Source organism: Schistocerca gregaria, chromosome 5 (assembly GCF_023897955.1).
Source record: "Schistocerca gregaria isolate iqSchGreg1 chromosome 5, iqSchGreg1.2, whole genome shotgun sequence".
Lineage (NCBI taxonomy): Eukaryota > Metazoa > Arthropoda > Insecta > Orthoptera > Acrididae > Schistocerca > Schistocerca gregaria.
Window position 1 is genome coordinate 649757398 of NC_064924.1, and position 25928 is coordinate 649783325.

The window sequence follows — 25928 nt, forward strand, 5'->3', positions numbered from 1 at the left end:
GCAAAATAATATCATTGTACAGCACATACTACTGCCTGAAAATGAAATTGCATGGCAAAGTTCGCCAGACATAAAGGTAAATATTTGTACAAGTACGTGTGAAATATGTTAAATATATGAAATATATTTGACACATGCGCATGCGAGTAAATCCACAAGGCAAAAACTCATCTTAAGCCCCTGGGTTGATTTTTATCAAATTTGGTACACATATTAATATCACTTTGGATGAAATACTGCAATGGTTAAAACGGCCACCTTCCTATTGCAATGAGTGTGATAACATGGAGAGAGACGGGACGACGAGGAGATGGTCACACAGTACGGGAGAAAGAGGATATAGGTACAGATAGGAGGAGGACTATATGAACATAGATAGGGGACTGGCAAATGGACAAAGAGAGATTAGAGGAGGAGTTGGGAGAGCAAAGAAAAAGGAGCAGATGGACAGAGACAGAGGGAGGCAGAGTTAGAGAGGTGGGGTATGAGAAGATGAACTAAGAGGGAGGAGGAAAGGGCCAGAGAAAGGGCAGACAAGGTATTGGGTAGAGAGACAGGGGTGAGGAGTAGACGGATGCAGACAGGAAAGGGGAATGAATGCACAGTAAAAGTGGGGAGGAGAAAATGCACAGAGAGGAGGAGAGGAGGAGGTGGACAGATAGAGGTAAGCAGGAGACTGAGAAAGAGAGGAGAAGGGGGAGATGCAATTAGAAGGGGAGAATGACAGATGGGAAAAGAGAAGATGGACACAGGCGGCAGGAGGAGGAGATGGGCAGAGAGTGGGAGATGGAGTGATGGATGTGGAGAGAAGTTGGAGGAAGGATTACATGGACTACTACAAGATTGGAGTAAATAGATACCCAGATTGGTCTGTGATAAAAAACCAAATGGGTGAGACCACATTATTATGTGCATACTAAGTGAAAATAAATACAGCAGTTTATTGCTGTACGTGCGATCTGTGGTAACTATACATGACTGTGGTTGGTGCCCATCTTATAACACTATAAAAGGGTTCCTTTGAGAACCGGGCGTTTTTTAATTTATAAGTATGTGACCTTGAGGTTCAAACTACAAGAATGTCAGAGCTTACACATTCTGTACCAATTAAATGTGATGTATTGTTATCAATACTAGCTAATAAATAGCTACGATTGGATGGACTTTCCTTGATTCTGAGTGACTGTGGTACATGGTATCTGTTTATTTGCCTACAGGTGGTGCGGGCGGCCAGTCCAGTTCTGCTTCGAGTCATCGCGTTGGGCGCGTTCTTCATCTACTGCACGGTGAGTTAAAACTGGAGACACTAACTGAACATATCAGCAACTATTATTCAGACTGCACACTCTACCATGTAGTACTGAAATAACGATAGTGTTTTTGTCCCTATGTAATAAGGATCTTTTACTTTATCAAAAACGTACTTTTATAATTGCGTAGGTGGAATGCGAATGAGGAGAGGCATACATCGGCCAGACTGGTAGGCCAATAGCAACGCGCATTTGGGAGCACGAGCGTTATATTCGTCTAGGGCAACACAATAAACTCCTAGTGGCAGAAGATCACCATGACTGCGGAATAGAAATAAAATTCAGTGAAGCCTTTGTGTTGACCAAGCACCCAATTATGACGAAACACAAAATCACAGAGGCCATCGAAATACTTAAACACCCTAACAACATGAACAGAGAGTATGGACTCAGGCTTGCCCCATCTTCGCTGACAGCAATCAGAGCCCAATAGACCGCTCTATCAACATGAGGTGCAAGCACTACTGGCGAGTAACTGCCGCCGTGCGGCCGACGTCTAGCAGTTGCTAAACAGCAGCAATCTTGAAACTTCCTGGCATATTAAAACTGTGTGCCGGACCGAGACTCTAACTCGGGACCTTTACATTTCCCGGACAAGTACTCTACCAACTGAGCTACCCAAACACGACTCACGCCCTGTTCTCACAACTTTACTTCTGCCAGTACCTCGCCTCCTACTTTCCAAACTGCAGGGTTCGCAGAAGAGTTCCTGTAAAGTTTGGAGAGACTCGCATCCGTCCGCATCTCAAGAAACCTAATACCGCAGGGACACGTCCGTCGGGCGACCCTCTGCGGATGTGCAAAGGGACTGTCGATACGGTGAAACTTTGTCATTTTAACATCATGTGGAGATGACAGCTACTCGACCCTAGGCATACAGAATAGGGACAGTGAATGTAAATACCATTAGATCGCCCGTGAAACAGCAGTTGTTTACGGACATGATGTACGCGTCGAATGTGGATATACTGATGGTGCAGGAAATCTACATTCCTGACTTCCAAGAAGTCCATGGCTACATCTCCTACACCTCGCCGCGCTTGAACAACGACAGTGGAACGGCGATATTGGTCCGGGACGGGATTCCGGTTCGCGACATGGCTTATCTACCTTCGGCACGAGGACTGGCGATAACTGTTAATGGAATTCGCATTCTCATTGTTTATGCCCCTTCCGGCACAGACAACAGACGGGCGGGTGCGAGATATTATTCGGAAGAGATTGTGCCCATATTTACCGGCAGATTCGATCATTTCATTATAGGTGGTGACTTCAATTGTGTTTTAGCCCAAAAAGACCAGACTCAACATTACAATACCTTTCGTGAATTGCATGTGCTATGCCGGGATCTGGAGTTAAGCGACACCTGGGACATGAATCATAGGAACTATGAGGGATATACTTTTTATACCAGTCACTCGGCGAGCAGACTCGATCGAAAATATGTTTCGGTTGGCATACAGGATAAGGTTGTCGACGCGGAACGATGGCCTGCGGCATTTACTGATCATCTGGCTTACATTTGTACCATAGCACTCCCTAGGCAAAGTGTGTGGAGAAGCCGCGGGACATGGAAGCTCAATTAGTCACTTTTGCGGACCCCGAATGTCGTCAGAGAGTCGAGGAGGTATGGTCCACATGTCAACGCCGTCTACCAACATATACCTCCGTGCTTCAATGGTGGCTCGAGTGTACTAAGCCGGCAATAAGAAGAGCTCTCATACAGTATGGTCGGGATAAGACGCGATGGCAAAGAGACACTCTTGATTATTGTTACACCATGCTTCGTGAGCTGTCCTTCCAGGTGCCGTCTCCATAACATAATGCGGAAGTTCATCGTGTCAAGGCACAAAACCTATCGATCACGCGACGACGACTGGGTGGCATCCTAATATGGGCAAGATGTCTCGACACCATCACTGGGGAACGTAACTCGATGCACCATGTGTTACGGGAACATAAACGTTACCGCCGGGCATTGGTAACAGTGCTCCACGGTTTAGATGGCCGTCAACTGACAACACAACAGGATATTGCAAATGATTTTGTAGAGCATTTCCGCCACCTCTATGTCGGTACACCGACGGACCTTCTCGTGGGGGAAGAGATACTGCAACATCTGCAAACGACACTGACAGAGACGGATAAGGCAGCACTTATGGAGCCACTCACAGAAGACGATATAAAGGTGGCACTCACAAAAGGAGCGGCCCATAAATCACCAGACTCCGATGATACAGTTGCGGAACAGTTCAGAGAAAGTTTGAGTCTCGTAACAAATAAATACCCAACTCATACGGTTATAGTTGGTGGGGACTTCAACCTACCCTCGGTATGTTGGCAAAAATACTTGTTCAAAACCGGTGGTAGGCAATCTTCAGAGATTGTCCTAAATGCATTCTCCGAAAATTATTTCGAGCAGTTAGTCCACGAACCCACGCGAATTGTAAATGGTTGCGAAAACACACTTGACCTCTTGGCCACAAACAATCCAGAGCTGATAGAGAGCATCATGACTGATACAGGGATTAGTGATCACAAGGTCATTGTAGCTAGGCTCAATACCATTTCTTCCAAATCCATCAGAAACAAACGCAAGATAATTTTATTTAAAAAAGCGGATAAAGTGCCACTAGAAGCCTTCCTAAAAGAAAATTTCCATTCCTTCCGAACTGACTATGCGAATGTAGACGACATGTGGCTCAAATTCAAAGATATAGTAGCAACAGCAATTGAGATATTCATACCTCATAAATTGGTAAGAGATGGAACGGATCCCCCGTGGTACACAAAAAAGGTCCGAACGCTGTTGCAGAGGCAACGGAAAAAGCATGCGAAGTTCGGAAGAACGCGAAATCCCGAAGATGGGCTAAAATTTACAGACGCGCGAAATTTGGCACGTACTTCGATGCGAGATGCCTTTAATAGGTTCCACAACGAAACATTGTCTCGAAATTTGGTAGAAAATCCGAAGAAATTCTGGTCGTATGTAAAGTACACAAGCGGCAAGACGCAGTCAATACCTTCGCTGCGCAGTGCCGATGGTACTGTTATCGACGACTGTGCCGCTAAAGCAGAGTTATTGAACGCAGTTTTCCGAAATTCCTTCACCAGGGAAGACGAATGAAATATTACAGAATTTGAAACACGAACATCTGCCACCATGAGTTTCTTAGAAGTAGATACCTTAGGGGTTGCGAAGGAACTCAAATCGCTTGATACGGGCAAGTCTTCAGGTCCAGATTGTATACCGATTAGGTTCCTTTCAGATTACGCTGATACTATAGCTCCCTACTTAGCACTCATATACAACCGCTCGCTCACCGATAGATCTGTACCTACAGATTGGAAAATTGCGCAGGTCGCACCAGTGTTCAAGAAGGGTAGTAGGAGTAATCCATTTAACTACAGACCTATATCATTGACGTCGGTTTGCAGTAGGATTTTGGAGCATATACTGTATTCAAACATTGTGAATCACCTCGAAGGGAACGATCTATTGACACGTAATCAGCATGGCTTCAGAAAACATCGCTCTTGTGCAACACAGCTAGCTCTTTATTCGCACGAAGTAATGGCCGCTATCGACAGGGGATCTCAAGTTGATTCCGGAAAGCTTTTGACACCGTTCCTCACAAGCGACTTCTAATCAAGCTGCGGAGCTATGGGGTATCGTCTCAGTTGTGCGACTGGATGCGTGATTTCCTGTCAGGAACGTCGCAGTTCGTAGTAATAGACGGCAAATCATCGAGTAAAACTGAAGTGATATCAGGTGTTCCCCAGGGAAGCGTCCTGGGACCTCTACTGTTCCTGATCTATATAAATGACCTGGGTGATAATCTGAGCAGTTCTCTTAGACTGTTTGCAGATGATGCTGTAATTTACCGTCTAGTAAGGTCATCCGAAGACCAGTATCAGCTGCAAAGCGATTTAGAAAAGATTGCTGCATGGTGTGTCAGGTGGCAGTTGACGCTAAATAACGAAAAGTGTGAGATGATCCACATGAGTTCCAAAAGAAATCCGTTGGAATTCGATTACTCGATAAATAGTACAATTCTCAAGGCTGTCAATTCAACTAGGTACTTGGGTGTTAAAATTACGAACAACTTCAGTTGGAAGGACCACATAGATAATATTGTCGGGAAGGCCAGCCAAAGGTTGCGTTTCATTGGCAGGACACTTAGAAGATGCAACAAGTCCACTAAAGAGACAGCTTACACTACACTCGTTCGTCCTCTGTTAGAATATTGCTGCGCGGTGTGGGATCCTTACCAGGTGGGATTGACGGAGGACATCGAAAGGGTGCAAAAAAGGGCAGCTCGATTTGTATTATCGCGTTATAGGGGAGAGAGTGTGGCAGATATGATACACGAGTTGGGATGGAAGTCATTACAGCATAGACGTTTTTCGTCGCGGCGAGACCTTTTTACGAAATTTCAGTCACCAACTTTCTCTTCCGAATGCGAAAATATTTTGTTGAGCCCAACCTACATAGGTAGGAATGATCATCAAAATAAAATAAGAGAAATCAGAGCTCGAACAGAAAGGTTTAGGTGTTCGTTTTTCCCGCTCGCTGTTCGGGAGTGGAATAGTAGAGAAATAGTATGATTGTGGTTCGATGAACCCTCTGCCAAGCACTTAAATGTGAATTGCAGAGTAGTCATGTAGATGTAGGGCCAGATGGGATTACGCTAGAGTTTTATCGAGAATTCATGGACATGATGATGCCACAGTTGGTGTCGATGTACAATGAGGCGATGCGTCCGGATAGGCGTCTACCGTCGGATTTTGTGACGGGCTTTCTTCTTCCCATCCCGAAGATGTCGGCCTCTCACTATGCTAAACACCGATTATAAAATCTATGCACGACTACTAGCGTCTCGTCTCAAGCTGGCGATATCCAGGACAATATCCCCTGATCAGGCTTGCGTAGGGGTGCGAAGCCACATCTCCTCGGCATTAAGTGCATACCGTGATGTTATCGCCCTTTCGGAAACGTGTAAAATGCGAGCAGCGATGATATCTGTGGACTTCGATCGTGCGTACGACAGGATAAATCATGACTTCTTGGCGTCAGTCATGAGCCGAATGGCGATTCTACCAGCTTTCATCTCCATCGTTATGAGGCTAATACGAGGGGCCACATCGAAGGTGATTGTAAACGGCCGGGAAGCGGGCTCGATTCCTATTAACAGCTCAGTCCGTCAAGGGTGCCCACTCTCCATGATACTGTTTGCGATAGGGCTTGAGCCGTTGATGTGTGTTATGAAGCGCTCACTTACTGGGATAGCGCTTAACTCTATCGTTTGTCGCGCATATGCGGACGACATGATCCTCCTAGTCAGATCAGGACATGAAGTGCGTCAGGCTGTTGAACATCTAGACTCTAACGGGACGGCAGCAGGCAGTGTCGTTAACATGACGAAATCCAAAACTATGCACATTGGACTGGGTCTGGAAGACGTGCCGGGACCGTTTCAGACGGTGGAATCGCTGGGATGTCTGGGGATTACATTTACCCGTTCACTACGGCGGTCAGCGGTGGCGAGTTCTCGGCGGCTTCTGCAGAATGTTCGTCTGACGATACGCAACAACTCACTGAGAGCCTTTGACATGATCCTACGTGTGGCATACACCAACGTTCACATAGCGTCACAACTGCCCCATTTAGCGCAGATCCTACTAATACCGAAGGGTATTGCAGACCGCCTCATGGCTGCCTTTGGTTACTATGTTAGTACTGGGATGTTATTTAAGATCAAGTATGATACGTTAACGCTACAGTTCCGGAACGGTGGTCGAAACCTCACAAACCTGAGAAACAAAGCTCTGGCGCTTTACATTCGAGCGATGATACGAAATTGGCAACAAAGAAAGCATACCATAACGTCAGCTCTGATAGAAGTACTTGTTCCGCCTCTGTACGAATCCCCTATTGCGGTGGGCTATATTTCGTCTTCTCTTGCTCACATTGCCTCATTTCTTGTTGATTACAGTTATGTTCGTCTGAATGTACCTTCGACGAGAATACCCACGACTCGGGAGATCTAAAGATGCTTGATGGATCACCATGGCGCAATATAATGGGATTCAAATACCCGTCGAGAACGTGGAACCACATTTGGTGTGCAGTGCATACTCCATTAGTGTCAACAGCAGCGAGATCGATGTGGTATATTCTTATAAACCGTAAACCTGTCACCAAGAGTCGATTACATACAATTCATATGGTCGATTCTCCTCTTTGCACAAACTGTGAACTGTTAGCAACGGAAGAACATGGTTTAGTGTGTGGCACAGCGAGGGACGTCTGGATGCTGACGCGTCGTATACTGGCCTTCCTACGGCGCACTAACTACACAGGAATCACATCCGATGTACTTTTTCTACCGGACAAGACCTTTTTTCCCAAACAAAAGACGTATGCGGTCAATTGGATCGCTGGACATGCGACGAAATATTTGTATTCGTACGATATTAAGTCCGTGATGGATTATTGGATGTATTTACAAGAACAACACGAGCTCATACGGAGTCATACGAAATACAGGACATACTTTTCGAATTTTTTAGGAAGTGTTTTTCACAATCCGCCCGATAGCTGAGGTGTCCGCCCGTGACTAGGATTGTCATATACTTTATTCCTGTTACAAGGAAGAAAATAAGAGGGCGGCCTTTCTGTTGGTTTTATGTTTTCCAAATTGGTTTTGCTGTCTCGATACTTTTCTTATCCCTAGGACAGCACAATTGTACAAATAAAGATTGTTTGTTTACCCTGCTTTCCTGTTCCCAAGGGAAAAAAAAAAAGTGGTCGCGTTGTTGGACCATAAAGCGGAAGAACCGCGTATTAAAAAAAAATAAAACAACAACAAAAAAAACAAAAATATTGTTGGTAGAGTACTTGCCCGCGAAAGGCAAAGGTCCCGCGTTCGAGTCTCGTTCCAGCACACAGTTTTAATCTGCCAGGAAGTTTCATATCAGGACACACTCCGCTGCATAGTGAAAATCTCATTCTGGAAGCAGCAAACTTCTCATTCGACGATGGCCACCAATCATGGTATATAACACAAGAGCCGATGGACAACAGAGGTCACGTTCTCCCTCCATCGCAATAACCTATTAAAATAAAGTTCCCTCTCCTTCATCTGTAAGTGACCAATCAAACTATCTATCTTTCAAAATTATGACGTAATAGCACGTGCAGTGAACATTAACAACAAAATATTAAGGACACTGCATAGCTGGAACGCACCATTAGACCCAGAAGATGGCTGCTGCAATCGTGGCCGAAACGTTGGTTTTTCTATTGCAGTAGTATTTTACATTATGACGGGGTACCAAACCCAGAAAACTTTTATATCGAAAACGTACTTGTTAAAATACTTGCTTGTGTGACGCTCCTGAATTTCAGTAGAAGAATGGCAGAGCAAGTAAAGATTTGGAACTATTTTCAAATCTTCACATATAAATCGGGTCTAGAATCGAAACAGGTCATGGTTAGATATTTCCTACAGTCGCTCCAAAAGCTGTGTTCATTTGTGTATTCCCTAGTTAACTGTTTACTCAAGATGCCGAGATAACACAAATTGCCATTAACACAATTTTATAAATCCCTCTGTGGAGGCATCTAAGAGTGAAACGAACAATATAAAGTAGGTTAAGAGCTTACCAGTTTTATATACAGATGTGTAGGGCCAGCTGAGTATTAATTCCATTACCGCAGCTAATAACACAGTGCCGATTTAGGAAAAACATTGGCAAATTCACAGCACTCGTTTACTAGCAGAATGCGTTTAAAGATTTGGAATGGAATGAAATTTGTTTTAGTGTTAGGCAACGTGGTATCGTCTACAACAGGGGTAGCCGAGCTTCGTCACCTACCACCTCCTCTTGTACCTCGGTAGCAAAATTTTGTAGCCAGCCACAGGTTTAACAGTAATGGTGATTTAAGAGGTGCATCCAGAAAGTAAGTTCCGATGATCGATAAAGAAAACAAAAACATCACTATGTTAGAAGCATTTCCTAATATAATTACATAGCTTCACTGGATACATCCCAAGGTAGTCCCCACCATTTCTGAGACATTTATCGTAGTAGTACTCCATCAATTGCACTCCCATGTAATAGGAGACTGCCACCATCGTCCGGAGCTACCAAGACACTTACGTCTGCACATAAGCATCGTTTCCATGCCAGAAAACGCTTTATGTGACTAAATCGATGAAAATGTCTTGTTAGGGGTTGTAAGATGGATGCCTGAAGATCTCCTTTCGAAAATTATTCAACATATTTCGTGTGGGGTTGGCTGTATGGAAGTCTTGATTCGTCATACGCAAGCGTAGGGCCTCTTGTCAGTAAAATCCGCGTCACATATTCTGGATTACCAGTGCGGATTTGCGGTCTCCCATCGCAGTAAAAATTCGTACAAGACTACACAACGTCAGTGCCAAAAGACAGTGCTGGTTCATCCTTCAGTGAACTGCCTGCATCGTCATCTGACCATACTGTCGCTCATAATGGGTCCATACACGTGGCATTATTGGCGATGGATTTGTGCCGGAGATGGCTTTTGAGCGTGCAAAAATCTAACTACACGAACATCGTAGTTGGCGGTAGACAATATCAGAGCAGCCACTTTATCCAAGCGCTGTGCGGTTACCACTGCCGCCACATAACTGAAACCCCGCTGAATTTCTCCCACATACCTTCCCTCCACCCGTGCCCGGAGGGATTCCTATCTTAACTACTCGTGCTGTGTCTGGACGCTAGCGTAACTTACTTTCTGTATGTAAAGTAGGGAAGTAACTACACTTTAAATATTATAAGCCATGGTTACAACAAACTAAAGCATACAATAATAATTATTTACCAAATAAGTAGTGAATATTATTTACTAGTCTAAAGAAAGTGTTTTTGTTCCTTTTCCGCCTATCGGCCACTAGAGTGGGTTGGGGATCAAGCTAATTACCACTGTTCTACAGGAAGAGCACAGTAATTCATGTGCTTTATAAAAAGGACGCATTACTAATAAGTACTGTTGAATCGATACAACATGCCGAAATAGAAAATAATGTATGACACAGTTTCTCACTATCGTAAGATATATATACTTCTGGAAATTGAAATAAGAACACCGTGAAGGGGAAACTTTATTGACACATTCCTGGGGTCAGATACATCACATGATCACACTGACAGAACCACAGGCACATAGACACAGGCAACAGAGCCATGCACAATGTCGGCACTAGTACAGTGTATATCCATCTTTCGCAGCAATGCAGGCTGCTATTCTCCCATGGAGACGATCGTAGAGATGCTGGATGTAGTCCTGTGGAACGGCTTGCCATGCCATTTCCACCTGGCGCCTCAGTTGGACCAGTGTTCGTGCTGGATGTGCAGACCGCGTGAGACGACGCTTCATCCAGTCCCAAACATGCTCAATGGGGGACAGATTCGGAGATCTTGCTGGCCAGGGTAGTTGACTTACACCTTCTAGAGCACGTTGGGTGGCACGGGATACATGCGGACGTGCATTGTCCTGTTGGAACAGCAAGTTCCGTTGCCGGTCTAGGAATGGTAGAACGATGGGTTCGATGACGGTTTGGATGTACCGTGCACTATTCAGTGTCCCCTCGACGATCACCAGAGGTGTACGACCAGTGTAGGAGATCGCTCCCCACACCATGATGCCGGGTGTTGGCCCTGTGTGCCTCGGTCGTATGCAGTCCTGATTGTGGCGCTTACCTGCACGGCGCCAAACACGCATACGACCATCATTGGCACCAAGGCAGAAGCGACTCTCATCGCTGAAGACGACACGTCTCCATTCGTCCCTCCATTCACGCCTGTCGCGACACCACTGGAGGCGGTCTGCACGATGTTGGGGCGTGAGCGGAAGACGGCCTAACGGTGTGCGGGAGCATAGCCCAGCTTCATGGAGACGGTTGCGAATGGTCCTCGCCGATACCCCAGGAGCAACAGTGTCCCTAATTTGCTGGGAAGTGGCGGTGCGGTCCCCTACGGCACTGCGTAGGATCCTACGGTCTTGGCGTGCATCCGTGCGTCGCTGCGGTCCGGTCCCAGGTCGACGGGCACGTGCACCTTCCGCCGACCACTGGCGACAACATCGATGTACTGTGGAAACCTCACGCCCCAGGTGTTGAGTAACTCGGCGGTACGTCCACCCGGCCTCCCGCATGCCCACTATACGCCCTCGCTCAAAGTCCGTCAACTGCACGTACGGTTCACGTCCACGCTGTCGCGGCATGCTACCAGTGTTAAAGACTGCGATGGAGCTCCGTATGCCACGGCAAACTGGCTGACACTGACGGCGGCGGTGCACAAATGCTGCGCAGCTAGCGCCATTCGACGGCCAACTCCGCGGTTCCTGGTGTGTCCGTTGTGCCGTGCATGTGATCATTGCTTGTACAGCCCTCTCGCAGTGTCCAGAGCAAGTATGGTGGGTCTGACACACCGGTGTCAATGTGTTCTTTTTTCCATTTCCAGGAGTGTACATTTATATACAGGGTGTTACAAAAAGGTACCGCCAAACGTTCAGGAAACATTCCTCACACTCAAATAAAGGGAAGATGTAAGGTGGACATGTTAGAGCTCACTTTAGTTTCGTCAGTATGTACTGTACTTCCTCGATTCACGTCCAGAGGGCTACGGGAGAACCAGTTGTTTCCGTATCATGTACAGCGTGTGCAGGCACTAACAGCAGCTGATTGGCCTCCACGGGTACACTTCTGCGAATGGTTCATCCAACAATGAGTCAATTCTCATTTCAGTACAAATGTTCTCTTTACGGATGAGGCTTCATTCCAACGTGAGCAAATTGTAAATTTTCACAATCAACATGTGTGGGCTGACGAGAATCCGCACGTAATTGTGCAATCACGTCATCAACACATATTTTCTGTGAACGGTTGGGCAGGCATTGTAGGTGATGTCTTGATTAGGGCCGATGTTCTTCCACCTACGCTCAATGGCGCACGTTACCATGATTTCATACGGGATACTCTACCTGTGCTGCTAGAACATGAGGCTTTACAAGTAAGACACAACCTGTGGTTCATGCACGATGGAGCCCCTGCACATTGCAGTCAATGTGTTCGTACGCTTCTCAACAACAGATTCGGTGGGCCATAAATTGGTAGAGGCGGACCAATTCCATGGCCTCCACGCTCTCCTGACCTCAACCCTCTTGACTTTCATTTATGGGGGCATTTGAAAGCTCTTGTCTACGGAACCCCGGTACCAAATGTAGAGACTGTTCGTGCTCGTATTGTGGACGGCTGTGATACAATACGCCATTCTCCAGGGCTGCATCAGCGCATCAGGTATTCCATGCGACGGAGGGTGGATGCATGTATCCTCGCCAACGGAGGACATTTTGAACATTTCCTGTCACAAAGTGTTTGAAGTCACGCTGGTACGTTCTGTTGCTGTGTGTATCCATTCCATGATTAATGTGATTTGAAGAGAATAAAATGAGCGCTAACATGGAAAGTAAGCATTTCCGGACACATGTCCACAAAACGTATTTTCTTTCTGTATGTGTGAGGAATGTTTCCTGAAAGTTTGGCCGTACCTTTTTGTAACACCCTGTATATTTTCAAGAGAAATGGAGCAAATGTAGAAGTTTATATTTGTTTGAGTTGTTCGTAATGAACAAAAAGAAAAGTCGTATTTAACACTTAGCTGAGAAAGTTCTAGGGTTTGTCGGAGCCGCCTAATCGGAGTGGGTTTGCTTCCTCCACCAACAATTTCTTTCTTTGCGATATGTGAGGTTTGTGTCTCAAGCGTATGTGTTAGCCGCAATGGATGTATGTAAACTGTGGTGCCATATCTGTGTCGTGTGATGGTGCCGGCACATCACCTACCTGTTTTGACTAGCGCCAGCGTGGCCGTTGAGTCCTCACCTAATAGATGAATCTTCATCAACAATTTAACAAGATTCACTCCCTCAGAGAGACTTGGATTTTTATCCGGGCCATTGGCGAAAAGTATTGTGTTCTAGAGCTTTATGCCACTAATTGGCTGATCCTTGGAGGCCAAATATATGCTGCGATTATTTTTTCCAGCAATACAGTCTAACAGCTTACCACCATGTCGAGAGCTACTGTAGAAGTGCGTATCAGCGACTTTGGCTAAATTTTTTTTCATCTGAGAGCTTTTTAAAATATTTTTCCTTCTTGAACTGGCATTCTCCACCAAAAATAATATTAACTTAAATCATTATTTCTCTAAAACAAAAAAGTGCTGAAATTTACGGTTTTCTTCTTTCTAATTTAATGTCACGTTATTCTTTATGTTGGTAAACGATCTTGATGGGTACGTTGAGGAGAAAAGTAATGTAATGCGGGTTTCTTCCTTGTGCTTAATTTCGCTCCTAAGGGATAATTCAGATATAAGTAAAATAAATAACTAGATTAATAACGAAAGTTTAGATATTTTTATTAGGTGTGTTGATAATACTCTGACAACACTTTGTATACAGCTTCTTTCGCAAAAGGTATTTCAGAAACCAACTTTATTACACATAGATGTAGACAGCTTGAAAGCTTCTTTGATTTATCTTGTAACAAAATTTTTAATTTTTAGAAATTATTAATGGTGGAGCGGTGTATTTCAAAATTTCGAAATATTATAAAATTCGCTTATTCAGTTTTCAGTTATGTTAATTACGTATCAATTTTAATACGAGAAACATTTTTATAAATCACATTTCAGAAGATATTCCCTCCACAGTCAGTGTGCCAAGATATCTTTTGAGGTGCATTTTCCTACTTAAAAGCGAAGTTGGGCACAAGCAAAAAAATTGTTGTTGCTTTATTTTGGCTCCTCTACACACCGCCAAATTTCATCAAGATCTTTATTTGACACTTGGGAATGTTTGCTTATTAGTCACACATCTTAACAGTATTACAACACCTCAAAAATAAATTTGAAAGATTTAACTAAGCTTTGTATCTTTCAAGACAATGTTTCTCTTGCACTGAGAGTGTGAAACAAAGGAAGCGGTGAAATGTTTTCAGCCTATAGCTATTATATGCTAATTGATCAAAATGAAACTTAAGTAATGGAGCTTGCAGGAGGCGTGAAAGCTGCATAACAAAATGTTACGCTTCGGTAACAGGTACATGAAGAGGAAGACGAATTTTGCTGTGTGATAAGTAGAACAGATAAATATGCAAGAAAGACCCCAGCGGAAAAGACTGAAAAAGGCAAAAAGAACAGCAAACATACACTACGGGAATCCAAATGCAACACTTTAGTGGTCAGTGGCAGCAAACTACTATATAATAAGATCATACTGCGGAGTTTTAGTGTCACTGATTCATCGGCTATCAGCTGGCGCTTACGAGACCTGTTTATACACCCTTTCTTTTGATTCTTCAGGTAGTAACTGTTCTGAGTTTAGAAGTGAATAGTGATGGCAGCGTTCATTCTAGTGTGTAACCATGTATCGGCGCCGAACACTGAACACCTTCATCCTCTTCCACGGTGTCGCCCTGAGAGCCTGCTGGAAGCTTGACGGAGATGTCGACGAACTACTGTACATGTTGGGCACAATTCATCGGTGGTGTGTTGCTGTTTCAACAGCAGTCTCTGGAACATTCCCCCTCTTGTAGAACAGGTTCTGAAGGTTCGCGTAGAACATACGTGCGTCAAAATCAAAGCATTACGCGTGCCATAGTGGCCGATGTATCGTCATCCAGAGACGAATTCCGTGTGTATGCTTCATCTACTGTGTGGTTAGGGACCACTGGGACCACCAGTTTGCAGCGGGATTAAAATGAAGCGTGACTCTGGCCGGACTATCATCGACACCACGATACCTCCAAGAATGGCTATTTTTGTGTCGTGAAAGATTTGACTGCAGAGTAGAATGTAATTTCGATGTTATTTATTATATAGATGCCAGTTACGGTGATTCAGTGCTACATCTTGAGGGCCTACCTGACGGTGAATGTGTTAATTCCAGTCATATAGAGGTTTCCATCAGTGGCCAATATCTATGACTAGTTCCCTTAGTCTGTAACACTCATGGCGTACGATGTTGTGTCTCCAACCATCAACTACCAATTGACTAGAAATACATTCGAAACAGAACATCATAAGATGTGAGTATAATGTTGCTCAATTGTGTTCAGTGATGAGATTAGGTTCTGTCTGTATGTGAGTGATGGCGTTGACACGATGACCTGATTATTCCAGAGTGCTTTCACCCCTGACACTCAGGCCTCATCCAAGTCTTTACGATGTGCGAGCGGGGGGGGGGGGGGGGGGGGCGGGATCAGTTACAACTTTTGGTCACATTTGGTGTTTTTTCAAGGTAAAATAAGTGCCTGATACCGTGCAAAAGCCGCTATCCCCGTGCTACTGTCAATTCTTCGACAGCAAGGAGACGTGCTTCTTCACCAGGACAATGCACGCGCACAAACGGCTGCTGCTACGCAATGTGTTCTTCGTGGTGAACAGAAACTGTCCTGGCCGGCAAGGTCCCCGTATCTGTCTCCAAATAAAGATGTACGGGGATGAGGAAGCGGGAACATACTCGTTCTCGAGGACTGCAAGATAGATTGTCGAATTACCACATAGGCGCTAGATGGTTGGGACTATCTGTCACAGGAAGGATGCCTTTCGGCACTTTTATAGTCGTTTACATCAGAGTCTACACGTCTGCGTTACAATTTGAGTGGGGTACACCGTGCACTGATGAGACTGTTTTCGTACCTTCACAGTGATATATGTGTTTTACTTGGTCTTAATTTGCTTTCATAGACACTATTTATTTTGAGTCATCAACTTTGTGACTGGTTCGATGCGAAACGCTACGAACTAATCTCCTGTGACAACCTTTTTGTCTTAGAGCAGCACTTGCAAGCTACCATCTCAATTATCATGTTGGATGTATTCCCATCTGTATCTTCTAATAATAAAATTATAAACAGCCGAGAAGTTGCAACGGATGAAAAAATTATTTACCTAGGTTTCGACAAATATAAATTAGTCTTTTTCAGAAGGTAACATAAGGACAATGAAGATCATAGCTTACATTAGAAAATTATGAAACTTATAAGCCAAGAATAAATTTTAATACGAAAATGAGCGAATATAAACAATTCTACTTTTGCTGAACACCTCCTGATAGCCAGCCACACGCCGAAACAGTTAGAATACACTGTTATCCTACACAGAGAAGGCAAAGGGAGTAGATTAGATATGTGGGAAGAGTTTACAAATTTTCAAACATCTTGAGCTCAAGGACATACTGAACGACCAGTTGAACCTTGCTTGTAGACATATTTTCAAAGGCTTGAAACCTGTACTGTTTACGGTATAACGTTAATGCTGGTAACCTTAGTTGTTTATTTCCTCAGGAAGCTATGATGCACCTTCAGTGCTTTAAGCCAACTACCCCTTATGTAATGGTGGTTTTGTCACGATGTATGTTTGCCACTACATAGGCCCTTATGTGGTTCTTCCTGGCTCTAAAAAAATATTCTTTCTCATGTGAATGTGTATTAACAGGATCGTGAACCTGTGTTCGTAAGTCTTTCTTGACAAGAGCCCTTATTGTCAATTTTAAAGTTCTGACATGTGTACCGTTTGTGAGCTTCACTAATATAGTAATGTATATTTTTTATATTTTGTCTTTATATGACACTGGGCGTAAGTTTCTCGGCCTAAGCTCTACCTTCCTTTTTTATGTACAACTACATTATTTGCGCTAATGCTCCCATACTGTTATAACGGGAGTGTTAATTCACTTCCTTTTTTTATTGTTACTCTACTTAAGGACGTTATTAATACAAATAACTTACATGTTGCCTTTGTACGCCAATTGGCACGTGTTTTTCGGCACGAGCGCCAGCAGCTCTGTTTTCAGACGAACTACGCTCTCCGACTACACTCAGTCGATTGTGAGCTCTGCAAGATCCATGAGCTATTTTATTTTGACACATGGATCTATGACGACAATTGTAAAAACGGCGATGGTACATTAGTCCATACTAATGCCAAATTGTAAGTACCAGTCGTCGTTATCATACTCCTGTAATGGAAGAGTTCTCTAATTTGTCTTAAAATTTATTCTTGGCTTATAAGTTTCATACTTTTCTAACGTAAGCTATGATGTTCATTGTCCTTAGGTTGCCTTCTGAAGAAGACAAATTTATGTTTGTCGAAACCTAGGTAAAGAATTTTTTTTATCCATTGCAACAATGAGGAAATCAAAGAAAAACTGGGAATGAACTCTATAGATGTAGCAGTCAGGATGAACAGGCTTAGATGGTGGGGTCATATTACACGCATGGGAGAAGCAAGGTTACCCAAGAGACTCATGGGTTCAGCAGTAGAGGTTAGGAGGAGTCGGGGCAGACCAAGGAGAAGTTACCTGGATTCGGTTAAGAATGATTTTGAAGTAATAGGCTTAACATTAGAAGAGGCACCAATGTTAGCACTGAATAGGGGATCATGGAGGAATTTTATAAGGGGGCTATGCTCCAGACTGAACGCTGAAAGGCATAATCAGTCTTAAATGATGATGATGATGATGATGATGATGAACTGGTCGGCTGTTTATAATTTTGTTGCGTGAAACCGTTGCAGGTTTGCAGCTATGTTTAAAATATTTCTATCTTCATTTACATTTTGTACCCTAAACAACTCTGTCTAATACCATGAGAGTTACTCCTGATGTCTTAACACATGTTCCATCATCACAACCCTTCTCTTGCTCCATTGACGAATTTCCTGTTGTCACAACTGTCAGTAAAATGATTTTATCCCTTTAGGGTATTGCATTTTCTCTTTTCGGCAGTTTAGTTACGAAAGTCTAAAATTTCAGTACGAATGAAACTCTTCGACAGCTGGGGAATAGACATATAACAAGTAAAGGCATTCGAAACTTAATGTTCGAAGAGTCTATTAGAATGCAGTTGAGTTGCATTAGTCGAGTAATGATTCAGACAAATGTCTAATGAAAAACATAATGATTAGAAACATTAAAACAACTAGACATGTTTCACGACATCAGTGGTTGCTGGAAATCGTAACTGAAAGTATAGTGGAAGGAAAGCCTAGCATAGTCAAAATTGGGTGTACGTGCTTAAAGTATGTTTTTGATGAAGCAGGAGGTAGCAAGTAGGCTGAAATAAAGAAGATAGTTGACAAGAGAAGATGGTGGAGAGTCGCATCAAACCAGCCTTAGGCTTAATGACCGAAATAATAGTTAATAACAGGAAAGACACTGATCGAGCCTTCAATCCACTCATTATTATAGACTTACACAGAACGTACTTCAGTTGATGAAATCGTTCAATGTTACTTTGTTGTAACTACGCAGTTACACGTAACTGACATGGGGCACAGTGGCTCTGGTGTGTCTGAATGGCGTAGCTGCCAACTCCGCTCGGCACTGTAGATTCAATCTCATGACGAGGTAGACAGGAGTCTGTTGAACTTCAGCAACTTGATGGATGCGGTCACGAAGACTGTTATTACACCAAAGTGCAGAAGATACGGGTGCTCGCTCTCGTCTGGTGTGAGCACCTTGTCGTCGATCTGCGTCGACTTCGTCCCGGTGTAGAGGAGGTGGTCACGCTCGAAGGCTAACATGCGTTTCCGGAAGCCAGCACGCTGCCCAAGCGCTTTGACACACACAAGCTAGTGTGTATGCAGCGACGGTGAAGCAGAGGTGACACGTTTAGCATTACCGGCGGCGGCCTGGAGAGGGCACATCACGTCCACTGGATGTTCTATGCAGCCCCCGGGCGTCGAACGTCGGCGCCTGTCTGCCTCCCGCTGTCCGACCCAATACACAGGTCCGCTGAGCTCTATCCCCGAACCCCGCAATGCCTCTTTGCTTAGCTCTTAACTGGCTCTTCGCTGCTGATAGACTACCGAGCCCGCGTGTTGCTAGTGTTTGGACATTTGTGGTAAGATCTTATAAGGCCAAACTGCTGAGGTCATTGGTTCCTAAGTTTACACACAACCTAACTTAAACTAACGCTAAGGACAACAAACCCACCCATGCTCGAGGGAGGACTCGAACACTCAAACCTCCGACGGGGGGAGCCGCGCGAACCGTGGCAGGACGTGTAAGACCACGCGGCTACACCGAGCGGGTTGGTAGTGTACCCGGTCCGAAATGGTTTGTTTACCGGCGGTGGTGGCACGTGCAACCAATGGACGAAATTCTGTGTTGACGCCTCGTTATCGGATTCTCGCCACAAGTTCGTGGAACGCCGGAGGTGGAGGTCGGGTTTGTAGTGAATTATGTGCCTCCCGGGAGATAACTGGATGAGCGCGTCTCGAAGTCCGCCTGCGTCGCATTATTCTGTCCGCTCCGCGACACTGCAAATGTCCAAAAACGGAACTCACGCCATTGCATCTATGGTGGAAACTCATGATGATTTTATTACTCCTCGAAAAATATAAATGAAGTTCTCGATCAGGCTGAACACTATCTAACGATCAAGTGAAAATAATTTAATAAATTGTATTAGTGCACCAGTACTTAGGAGGATCCTGGCTCAAAACCTGCGTGGCTATACTCCCTTGGACTGTTACACTAGGCAAATATAAGGATGATTCAAATGGCTCTGAGCACTATGGGACTTAACTTCTGAGGTCATCAGTTCCCTATAACTTAGAACTACTTAAACCTAACCAACCTAAGGACATCACACACACATGCAAGAGGCAGGATTCGAACCTGCAACCGTAGCGGTCGCGTGGTTCCAGACTGAAGCGCATGAAACCGCTCGGCCACCAAAGGCCAGCTACAAGGATGAATTTAACAATTGGACATGATTGGGACATTAAAATATACTTTGGTAACTGAATGAATAAGGAAGAACAGGGTTACAAATAGTCAGAAAAAGCAGCTTTTCTACGCGGAAATGAATACTGACCACGGAAAAAAAAACAGCTCGCAGTTTTACTAAGTTATAACATTACACAGAATTAGATCACAATAGCAGAAAACGAAGCTTGTTTATCCACGAACCAAGTTCATAATGAATTCCAATGTATCACTGTACAGCTTAATTTCTCGCTACCATCTATAATCCTTCAGAACACAATCTTGTGAATTTTACGAATTTCCTGGAAGTCTGAGTGTTCGAAGATATTCAAGGCTCGCTGGTGGAAGCGCCGAGCTTAGCTGCCCTCAGCATTGCAGCTCGTCGCAGGCATCTGAGAACTTTGTAGTTTTTGACTTAAGCAAATGGTGGAAATGATCGGTTTCCACGTATTACCCTGCTGGTAGCCATTTTCACGGCTCATCAGACTTTCCCCAGCGTACTTCTAAGGAATACTTAATAATGCAGTCCAAAAAAGAAGTGCTGTGGCCAAAATTATTGTTTTATAATATTTCATTGAATGCCCGGTGAAGCCTCTATGTCAGACGACTGCTTCGTTGTAAAACGCTAGTGCATTATTGATGTCAGATGCATCATTCTTCCATGGTGCGTGTGGCAACGTATTTTATTAATTCCAGGCTTCCACATTAACAAAATTGTGTTCTCCACTGTTCCCAGCAGATCGCAATCTTAGAAAGCGGGTGGAAAACCCTTTCAATAGTATATTACAGAGGTTTCTTGTTGTTTTAACGGAAAGATTGTCAAACAATCGAAGAGAAGGTAGAGATTTTGCTGGCATTTTTTCCTCTTCATCCACTTTCTGATTCTTAATTTGACTGCTAGTGCCCTGATGATCTGTAGTGTAAAATGTTCATTTCTTCTGAACACAGTCTTCAAGAGAGCGAGCTCTTTCGGCAAACTATCATTGTCAGAGATTGTGTGAGCTCTGTGTATAAGTGTTTTAAGAACACTCATAATTAGGGAAGGGTGATGTGAATGGCTTATTGGTCATGCTTGCAACTGCCCCAATTTCACAACTCTTTGCCAACACGCTTAATCTCATCTTTCAAAGACAAGGTTCTCTTTAGTTTCAGTGGCACCTACTACCTTACGTTTGCTTTTGTTTTCTGTGCTCTGTTTTCTCCCCGCATTCCTTCCTTTCGCGCTGTTGGTATTATTTTTGGAAACTTACGCTACACCAAATAAGAAAAGGGAGATACGAGAAACTATGTGATGGAGCAGATCATTTACCTGGAGGGAGTGGCATTCCGTCGAGGCCTCGGGATTCGACCCCTGTTCACCTTGTATCTCAACTAACCTAAAGCTGGCAGTGACCAGTATTGCTAGCTTTTTGTAAAATGTATTTCCTGTTTACACGGATATTCAGATAGTTCTGTTCAGCATTTCCTAATTAACTATAATTTCCTACATTTATACCATGTAATGCCCATATTTATGATCAGTATTCAGTGCAAAAGAAGCAAAGTGGTTGAGTTTAGGATTAGTGACAGGCGCCCGGTTGAAACATCGCCGATTGAAGTAGCCAACGAGCGGCTGCAATCCCGATATGGCATCTCAACCCTTTTTTAAATCAATGTATTGTGTACCTCTTCGGAAGGCGTTAGAAATTCTGTCACAAATATCCTTTGCCGTTTAAAATTCAGAATTGCACTATATTAGCAGCTACTAGAAATTTTAGTAAACTAATTCTTGTGTTAGAACAAAATATTCTTCTTGTATTAATACCGTGTCTACCTGAATGTTGGGCGGATTTGTTCTTTGTGTTCTTGCTATTTCTTTTAGTCCATATCCAATTCTTTATGTTTTCTCAATACACAAACGTGTATTACAGGTGTCTGTAGCTAAACTACACCATAAAAATTCGGTACTGAATACTGTGCGTAAAATTTATTTCATTCAACTTTTTATTGTTCTTTGATATTTTTGTATTAAACGGTTTTCGCGTCTTAGGTGCAGTAGTTAAGACGTACATGGTTCCAAATGTTCCCGTAAAGATTTGAAAATTTTTTGTGCATTATTTTTAGTCTTGGACGTTTTCTTGGCTGTCCGTAACTTAGATTTGTCATAATTATCTGTTCAAAACTTATTTTACTTCTACGTAAATTGACACGTTCACCGTTGCTTTACAGTGGTTTATTGTAAAGCGACTGGGGTTTAATATTGCTGGCACAGAGAGATACTGGCTGCACAAGTCCTCTTTTATTGGGGGCCTAAATTGATTTATGCTGTCAACGAACGGTGGGCAGTAGTTGTACAAGCGTAGCACAGCGGACAGCGACACGAGACCTACTTAACAGTAGACATGTTAGGCTTGTTAGGCTGTCAGATCTGAGTGCGACTGTCGAGTAGTCTGGAAAGAACATACCGATTTATTGCCTTCAACACGTCGGGATATGTGCCTACAGAACAGCGTTTGCTTTATGTGTCACTCTTCACCATTCCTTTGATGCAATATGCTGTGGAATGTCTTCGTTTGCTAGTTGAAACGTATGGAGAAAGTTGTCTGTCGTAAACAATTTTATAGGTTGGTTTCGACGATTCAAATACAACGCAGCGCGTTTCGTCACAGGGTTATTTGGTAACCGTGATAGCGTTACGGAGATGTTTAGCAAACTCAAGTGGCAGACTCTGCAAGAGAGGCGCTCTGCATCGCGGTGTAGCTTGCTCGCCAGGTTTCGAGAGGGTACGTTTCAGGATGAGGTATCGAATATGCTGTTTCCCCCTACTTATACCTCGCGTGCAGATCACGAATGTAAAATTAGAGAGATTCGAGGGCGCACGGAGGCTTTCAGACAGTCGTCCTTCCCGCGAACCATACCCGACTGGAACAGAAAAGGGAGGTAATGACAGTGGCACGTAAAGTGCCCTCCGCCAGACACCGTTGGGTGGCTTGCGGCGTATGAATGTAGATGTACATTTTGATTTGAGCGCAAAAGCGTCCTCGTCTGTGTGGTATAACATGAGGTACTGAAACCTGATAAAACGGTGAATGCTGCACGCTACTAAGTACAGTTCCTCAATATAAAGTGCGAATAGATGGCAAACTCCCTCAATAAGCCCACAGAAGTAACAAAGTCACTCTGCTTCTTGTGTATTGCAAACGACATGTTGCAAACTTCGTGCATCAAACATTGATGGACTACGATGGAATGTCTCACCTGTCCCGCCATACTCAGCGAACGTTGCCCCCTCCGGTTACCATTTGTTTCGGTCAGCTTGCCTTTCTCAGCCCTCCAGGCTAGCCGTGCGGTCTAACACACTGCTTCCCCCAGCGGGAAGGCGTGCCGGTTCCCGGCACGTATCCAACTGGTGGATTAGTGTCGAGGTCCGGTGTGCCGGCCAGCCTGTGGATGGTTTGTAAGGCGGTTTTCCACCTGCCTCTGCGAATGCGGGCTGGTTCCCGTTATTCCGCCTTAGTTACAATGCGTCGGCGATTGCTGCGGAAACACTGTCTCCACGTACGCATAAACCGTAGTTACTCTACCACGCAAACATTGGGATTACACTCGTCTGGAATCAGACGTTACCGGGGAGGTCTACTGGGGGTCCGAACAGCACAATACCCCTCGGTTCGGTGTGGGGTCAGGGGATGCTGTAGCCTACTGTGGGGTTGTGAACCACTGAGGACTACGGCGGGGACGAAGCCTCTCCGTCCTTTCTAGGTCCCCAGTTCAATATATACGTGCATACATTCATGGTTTTCTCGGCTAACGCTTCACTCTTTTTAACGATTTCGAAAACTAGCTCCATGAGTGGATCACCTCAAAAGGATCTGAATTTTTGTATCGCGGAATTCATATGTTCTCCGAGTATTTAAAAAGGTTCTACCTGCCGGAAGACATTGCTTCACTAATTTATCGTATACTATTCTTTTAAAGTGTACAGATCTTTTGTGCCTAACAAATACGAGAATTAATCACATTACTGAATAATTTACTTGTTTAGAGAAAGAGCGAGATAAGTTAATATAACAAACCAAATGCAGGTGCAACCATTTAAACCGAATCAATGCGTTATTAAGATACCAGAGAACAAGAGACCACGAGTAGTGTTTCAGTGTAATTGTTCAGGAAGGAGAAATTGAAGTAGACGGTGTTCGCGGATCCATCAGCAGGTGGTGGTGGTGGTGGTGGTGGTGGTGGTGATGGTGATGACGATGATGATGACGACGGAAGTAATGACTACGACCAAGCTGAAAATGACGACTGTATGCACTAAGGGTTATTGCCATATATTCAGTGGGACATAATGTGCCACTTACGTGCATTAAATTTTTTGGAGTAAAACGAGCAGAACATTGGTGTCCTCTTCAGTTTGTTAATGTCGCTAACATACTACAACCTCGTGATATTTTGCCGAGTTAGGAGATACTACACGTCAAATTAGCGTATGACTGATTAATAACGTAATGATTACAGTTACAAAAATCTTCTTCCTAAAACTGTGTACGCTGAGTTGCAAGAATCTGGCACGTCTTATCCCATCTACTTTACAACAAGGCTGTATGACGGATTACATGTATAGCATATTTACACCCACGGCTTGGAGAGATCTTAGGCTTTTCATTTAAACGATGTTATATTCTTTATATGCCGGAAAACCACTGTAGCTACTGCGGACGTGAAGGAGCTCTTCAAATGAAATTACGAACCTCTCTATAGTGACAAAACTTATTCTAATTAGTTGTAATTTTTTCGTTGTTAATTTTACTTGCCTCTCTTCTGAAGCAATAGCACATCCGAAATAGTCTCAAAGATACTCCGAGATATCATTTTGTTCTGTGCATGTTTTCGGTTCTTGGATTTGCTGGGTGAGTCATGCTACAGAGAACAGAGTATCATTCACTTCCGGCTGTGTACTCCAATAATTGCTCTGTGTCTGATTGCCTCCTACTGCTGCTGTTTTATTTCACGAATAATATGAAACGTTTTACATCGTGGTCCACTTCACTTAACAACCTGAGTTGAACGGTCATCGGCTGTTTCATATTGTGTTCTCCAAATGGAGAAACCGTGCTTTTCGAATTCGTGGAGTTTTCCATGTTTAACGAGCGGCTGGGAGACCAGAATTATTTTGCAGTACAGTCAGACGGACAACGTATCTTATACTGCAGTTCCCCTTTCATGGTGGGGAGGGAAGCAGAAAAAGGGACAGATGGGGACACCGACGAAATAGGTTCATGCCAGATTTTAGTACAATATAAATAGTATGAAGCTCCTATCTGTACAGATAACATTGATCTTGCACCTCTCGAAGAATGAAGTTATAAGGAAATCTACATTTTCCGCTGCTTACAGGCGTTGATAAATATCAACGGGGACAGTTGAAAAATGTGTGCCCCAACAGGGTCTCCAACCCGGGACCTCCTGCTTACATGGCAGACGTTCTATCCAACAGCCACCTTTTTGTTTTAATTTTTTTAAGAAATGTGTTCAATTTAGTGTTTCTAATGTTCTACAGTACTACATAATTTTCAACTGACATTTAAAAGTACTAAAACAAGATCATTGGCCGGTAAGTTGGAAGTGTGGGTCTCACGGCGAACGTACCTGAGGTAAGACCGTGCAGTCGCACCATAATCTGCGTCCTTGGCAGCTGAGTCGGATCTCATGAAACCATGAGATCCCGGGTTAGAGCCCCAGTGGGGGGCAAACATTTGTCAACTGTCCCCGTTGATAGTTACCAATGCCTGTAAGCAGCGAAATGTCTACATTTCATT

General features: G+C 44.0%; 1 protein-coding gene across 1 annotated transcript in view; it reads left to right on the forward strand.

The window, feature by feature from the left end:
• LOC126272875 (probable G-protein coupled receptor CG31760) overlaps positions 1 to 25928 on the forward strand; it is a 644703-nt gene that overhangs the window by 474096 nt on the left and 144679 nt on the right. The window contains exon 5 of the mRNA XM_049976099.1: positions 1218 to 1286. Coding sequence (XP_049832056.1) covers positions 1218 to 1286 — 69 coding nt within the window. The remainder of the gene's footprint in view (positions 1 to 1217; positions 1287 to 25928) is intronic.